Source organism: Scophthalmus maximus, chromosome 22 (assembly GCF_022379125.1).
Source record: "Scophthalmus maximus strain ysfricsl-2021 chromosome 22, ASM2237912v1, whole genome shotgun sequence".
Lineage (NCBI taxonomy): Eukaryota > Metazoa > Chordata > Actinopteri > Pleuronectiformes > Scophthalmidae > Scophthalmus > Scophthalmus maximus.
In genome coordinates, this window is record NC_061536.1 from 10250001 (window position 1) to 10256672 (window position 6672).

Consider the following 6672-nt stretch of genomic DNA (forward strand, 5'->3'; position numbering starts at 1 on the left):
CGGACCATGTTTCTCCAAAATCTTAACTCCTAGATTTGTCAAAACAGGCTTCAGATGATTCTGTGTGTGCGTGTGTGTGCGTGCGTGCGTGCGTGTGTGTGTGTGTGTGTGTGTGTGATTAAACCAATGCAGGCAGATAAACGCGTCAGTCTTGAAAGTTTACCACTGGGCAGAAAAGTGAGTGCAAATTGCACTCGTGGAGGTGCGAATCGAAGCTACTTGAGAATGCGCAACTTAAAATGTAACAGGCTGCAGTTTATAGGCAACAGAATCAACAAGCAGCTCTCCAGATTTAGAGCTGTCGACACGGGGGAGAACATGACACTGAATAGATTCATCAGGAGGAGGAGGAGGAGGAGGAGGAGGAGCACGCTGTCACGCAGTCATTCACACAGCACTGTTGTCATCGCACAAGACATATGTTTAGGATCGATGAGCTCCGTTACCTTCTTTCTCCTGTGCTTGCTGCCGGTGTACAAGCTCAAACTTTTCCTCTCTTCCCACAGTCCCCATCCCGTCCAAGCTGAACGGCTCGTCCCTGTCGGCCCTGTCCCTCGGCAAGGAGGGCCTCGGCATGGGGGCCGTGTCCAACCCGGCCGAGGTGTTCTGTTCGGTGCCCGGTCGCCTCTCGCTGCTCAGCTCCACCTCCAAGTACAAGGTGACGGTCGGGGAGGTGCAGCGACGCCTCTCCCCGCCCGAGTGCCTCAACGCCTCGCTGCTGGGCGGGGTCCTCCGCAGGTGAGGGGGAGTGATGAAGTCTTGCAGATAGTTTTTTTTTAATTTAAAGTCTGAAGATATATGTTGAAAATTCAAGTTCAAAAACGTCTAATATAACGTTTAACCACGTCACAGCACCAACACTACACAAAGGGCCTTGATGTTCAGGATCAAACTGCTTTTATCCGTTAGTCACCCTTCGGCATAGCTCGGCAAAAATAAACGAAGAACCCCATCGCACACAGGAGAGGAAAAAACATCACTTCATCATTTTTTTTCTCTTCATCACCAGAGGCCCAAATAATGAATAATGCCGGGACACCATAAAAACATACTGCAGTTTGAGAAAGGATCCTCAGCCTCTAGATTATTGACATTTTTCCAATGTCACCGAATCGCCTGGCGAGCTCATCTACTGTATAAACTCTCCTCAGTTTTGGAACAATGACTGGATGCTGTTGTGGAATAATTCTGGGAAACTGTAGCAACATAGACAAACTTTGGATTCATGGGAGATGTAGTGTTGACTCTGAGCGACAGTGCAACACTTTGCGGTGACACCAGATCATCTTTATCGCATTTTTGTTCCGTTTTTGAATGTAATTCCATAAATGTAACAGTAAGGATATGACAATGATCATCTGGTGTCTGAAAACACCACACATTGCACGTTGAATCACAGGACACAGGTCAATTCCTTATATTGGATTCGTGAGCATAGTTTGTATTTAGTTTATACAAAAACCTTGAAGAGAAATGGCGCTGAAGCTTTTCAGAATAAGAGCCCTTCAACTGAACTGAGGGGCCGAAGGACCCGATGTGCATCATGGGACTAAATCACAAGAGAGGGAATGTGGCTTAATGGAGCGCGGCCTCAGGGCGAGAGAACCACTTTATGATTATGGTTTCAGGCTGGAGATCATTTAAAAAGATATTTAGGTTGTAAATCTTATAAACAAGGAGCCCCCTCCATTCCTGTACATCACCCGCCTCTCATAAGGAACTTGTATGTAACTTGAGTATTTCTGTTTTATACTTTATAGCAAATTTTACTCCACCCCATATATATTTGACAGCTATTGTTAGTTACTGGTTACTTTGAACGTGAAGATTATATCATTTATAGATTTGATGCACTGTTAAATATAACAGAAAAAACACACAATAATTTATTTTAGCTCCATCTCGACCAGCTGCTACCGTGGCATGCTTGTTACACAGCAATACAACAACTCCTAAAAAAAAAAGAAGCATTATATTAATATAAAAAACACTTTTGACACATGAGTAAAGACTGAATATTTCTTCTACTACTGCTCTGCCTACATGCCCCACTAATGTCAAGAATGTTCCCTAAAAAATAAACCCATTCGAATTTTCTTTACATTTAAGTGTATGAGAATAAGCACATGCATGAGGCGAAGGAGATGAAAGTTAAAAAGGATGACAGTTAAAATAAAAAAAAAAACTGAAATAAATACCAGACACTAGCAGCTCTGACAGGGATCATAGGGAGAAGTTACACACACACACACACACACACATTCATGCGCACATTCTTCACCGCAGACATAATCCAGAGATACACACACACACACACACACACACGCACGCACACACGCACACACGCACACGGACCATCTCCTAAAAACTGCTCTCTCTGTCTCCCTGCCCCCCCCCCTCAGGGCAAAGTCAAAGAATGGTGGCCGCTGTCTGAGAGAGCGTCTGGAGAAGATTGGCCTCAACCTGCCCGCCGGGCGACGCAAGGCAGCCAACGTCACTCTGCTAACATCTCTAGTGGAGGGTAGGCAAACGCACGCACGCACACACACACGCACACACACACACACGCACGCACACACGCATGTATACAGTGACCTGCATATATCCTGACAGATAGAGACACATATTCACATAGAAAATATCCTCGCATGAGCAGACATGAATAAACAGTCACAGCGGGGACGGCGTCACTCGGAAGAGCCGAAGCTGCGGCTGCCGCGCGGAGCCAAAGAGCAGTGAGCTGTTTGAGATGTGAAAGTGAGAAGAAAATGGCTGCGGCGTTTGTCTCTTGACCTGATCTGACCTGACCACACGCGGGGGGGGGACTACACCGGTCGCTCATGTGTCATAGAAAATGCACATGAATGGCTAACTATTTAATGTGAACGCTTAACTTGACCAATTTGGCCCCTGACTCTTAAAAACACACAAGAACTCTTGTTCTTTCGCCTGACTAATGCAGGGGCGCTTTCCTTTTTCGTACTGTACCAGTTGGGGTTCTTCTCCTTGACACACAGTTTCACTCACTCTCTCCCTCCTCCTCCCCTCCCTCGTCCTCGTCCTCCTCGTCCTCCTCCTCCTCCAGGTGAGGCCATCCATCTGGCGCGGGACTTTGGCTACGTGTGTGAGACGGAGTTTCCAGCCAGAGCCACAGCCGAGTATCTGTGCAGGCAGAGCGAGCCCGAGCAGCTCCCCACGCGGCGCAGCATGCTACTCGCCACCAAGTGAGTGTCTCATCCCGCACCTCTGCACATTTCAGGCCCTCCCTTTTTGTCTTTTTTCTTTTTCTAAATGAATGTTTAACCTTTGAATCGTCGGATCGACGGAGAAGCCCAATGTGACAGCTTCAGATTACGTTTGCCACATGAGAATGCAGCAGTGCTCACATTTGACGAGTTGGATGCATTAAATCTTTGACATCTATGCTTGAAAAAATGTATTCAACCCAATTAGAGCTTTTTCTCTATAAAGCCAAATCATACTAAATACATTAGGTGTGCGACGGATCAGCGCTTGATCCAAATCAAACTATCACCTGTCATTCAACAAAAAAAAAGGGTTTAAAGAAAAAGGTATTTTGGCCTTATATCAAAAGTACCAATCCAAAAACATGAGTTTTGAAATTCATAATGTTTCTGTTTAATTTTTTCCTGTAGTCACGCTTACTGAATTACTTACAAAATTACTGAATGGAAAACAAGTTTACTCTTTAAACCCTGTCTCAATTATAAGTAAGCTTAGTTTCTTCAAAATAAAGCTGTGTCTCTGGTGTAGGTTGATCTGGAAAGGGTTCAGCCAGGTGTTGTACAAACACGACCGTGAACCACGAGCAACCTGTTGGAATGAATCTCCCCGTTCCCCAAAATAATTTGCGAAACAAATCTCCCTGTTTCTTCTCAGGGAAGTCTGCAAGGAGTTTGTGGATCTCATGTCCCAGGACCGCTCCCCGCTGGGTGGCAGCCGACCCAACCCGTGTCTGGAGCCCGGCGTCCAGGGCAGCCTCACCCACTTCAGCCTGCTCACGCACGGCTTCGGAGCGCCCGCCATCTGCGCGGCGCTGTCCGCCTTCCAGAGCTACCTGATGGAGGCGATCAAAATGCTGGACAAGGGAGAGGGTGGAGGGAAGAGCCACCACGACAAGGAGATGAAGCACCGCAAATAGAGGGGGGGGGGGGACAGATGTGTGGTTAAATGGATGGATGGATGGATGGGCGGATAGACGAGAGGCAGAAAGGAAGAGAAGAGAGGGGAAAAGACTGACTCGTGCCCCTCTGCGTCTTTACATCTGCCCTCAGGATAAAAAAAAAAAACTGAGACTTTTACCTCCCAGAAGCCCCCGCCCCGCGGTCCCTCTCATCAAGGAGGCGGGGCTGATGCTGATGCTGATGCTGATGCTGATGCTGATGATGATGATGATGATGATGATATCTGTACTGTAATATGTGTCCACAACCACCTCACTCAAGCTGACGCATGGACCTCTCTTCTCAGTAGTTGGTTTGTGTCACGATGGCGTCGGCAAAAAACATCTCTCCAGGATGAGTTCGCACACACGGCGGGACGCTTTCAATTTGTTTTGACCCTCTTTGATTTACTTACGTCACCTTAAATACCTTTATCTGTGTTTTAGGAGCCCCTGCCTTTATCAGTCTCCCACACACACACACACACACACACACACACACACATATTTTTATTTTATTTTCTTTTGGACTGAACTCATCTTGGGAAGCATCGTAAGCCATATCCTGGAGAATAACCTGCTCTTTTTGCTCCTCTGGAACTTTGGGAGACTTTTAACTCCACCTGTTTGGACAAAGCATAGCTTCCGTGTGTAGTTATCCTCAGTGGGTGGTCATGGGAAATTGAGTTCTCTGGGTTCTCTGGCAGCGGGCGGTAAACGGGAGTTGAAGGCAGCTAAAGGAGATTTGTTTTCTTTTATTTTTTGAAGTACTGCGTGTTGGTAACTAAAAAAGAAAAAAAAACACAAATCATTTTGTACTTTCTGTGTCTGTTTATTATTAATGTTATTACTGTTGTTATTATTATTGTATTACGGCATAAATGTAATATATTATTAAAGAATTAAGAAGTGATCGGTTGAGCGTTGCGAGTGACTTTTTACGTGTCAGGACGATGTAGAAGTAATGGCACCTTCAACTGCAAGTGCCCATGTATTATTTTTATTTTTTTTATTCCTGCAGGCAGAGCTGCAACAAAAATTTCCATTGCCGATTAAAATTACAAAGTGTTTAATTCAGGGATGAATTGCTTAGTTTCATAAAATTAGTTTCGAAAAATGTCCCAGAATCCAAAGTGACATCCTCACATTTTTTGTGTCCATTACTAAAAAACCAAAACATTAATAAGACACAATGATATTAAACAGGAAGAACAGATAAAAACCAGTGTTGTTTAATCCACCACTCTGATCCAGATTGTCTCATTGTCATGAAGTCTTGCGCAGACATTGATGGTCCCCAGAGGATGAATCCTATACTGACGCGTCTTCTTGATTAATCAGCAGTTGAATCAGAATCTTCTCGATGAGATTGGGACAAAACATTTCAGCAGAGACGTTCATGCCTCCCCCCGATGTTGTACCCCAATAACTTTGGTCACTTTTCCTAGAGGTCATCAGGTCGAAACTTCTGATTTTGTCTGATACTTTACCTGCAAAAATTGGTGACAAATTCCCATTTACCAGGCAGAGTGGACCTAAATTAAAGGAATTATGGGAAGTGTAGGATCCAGTGTTTTTGGAGCTTGGCCCACACCCTGATGTATATCCATCACAAAGTCCATCACAATTTCCAAGAGCCCAGGGTGACGTCTTCAAACGGCCCGTTTTGTCCAATTGTCCAAATTGTCTTTTGAAAGATTCTACAATCAAATTGAACCGAGAACCGCAGCAAATCTACATAAATATGAGAGCACTTGCTTTGTATTATTTTTCTTACTAATTACTTAATTAAGTATTTTATTAAAAACGGATTAATTTTCTGCCAACCGAACAATCAATTAATCAACTTACGGTTGAAACCCTTTTGGGCACAGGATCGGCTCCTGGAGCCTGAAGGAATCCATCGCTTTGCCAACACAGGACGCGGAACGCTGGCTTTACTTCCTCACACACACACACACACACACACACACACACACACACACACACACACTCGACTGTACTGTGTTGCGTGCTTTGGACAAATCTGCTGTGTCCACCCCAAGGGGCCTCTCAAGAAAATCAGGGCCCCGCTCTGCACGCAGGGGCTCGACCAGGGAGACGACGACATCACAGCTGCAGCCCTGAACACTGTACCCCCCCCCCCAGTGCCCAACAAGCCACACACACCTCAGTTCTCCCTCAAAGCATCTGCTTCACATTTCTCTCAAACCCCTGACCTCATGGCGGTCGTTCACTTTACTTAACCAGGATGAGGTACTCAAACGCAATCACGGCTTTCCAGGGACTGCACACACACACACACACACACACACACACACACACACACACACACACACACACACACACACACACACACACACACACACACACACACTCCACTTTTTTACCTGCCCTATCTCCCCCTTCTCTCCTCCCATCTCATTACCCTCCTGTGTCAATTCCTCCCCATCCCTTCATCTCCCTCTCTGTAACCTAACCACCACCAC

The 6672-nt window shown here is 45.6% G+C and overlaps 1 protein-coding gene across 2 annotated transcripts in view; it reads left to right on the forward strand.

The window, feature by feature from the left end:
- tfap2e (transcription factor AP-2 epsilon) overlaps positions 1-5048 on the forward strand; it is a 13423-nt gene extending 8375 nt beyond the window's left edge. For both annotated transcript variants that reach the window (XM_035620383.2, XM_035620384.2), the window contains exons 4-7: positions 507-738; positions 2403-2521; positions 3086-3224; positions 3901-5048. In XM_035620383.2, coding sequence (XP_035476276.1) covers positions 507-738; positions 2403-2521; positions 3086-3224; positions 3901-4162 — 752 coding nt within the window. In that variant the 3' untranslated portion in view covers positions 4163-5048. The remainder of the gene's footprint in view (positions 1-506; positions 739-2402; positions 2522-3085; positions 3225-3900) is intronic.
- The last annotated feature ends 1624 nt before the right edge of the window (positions 5049-6672 follow it).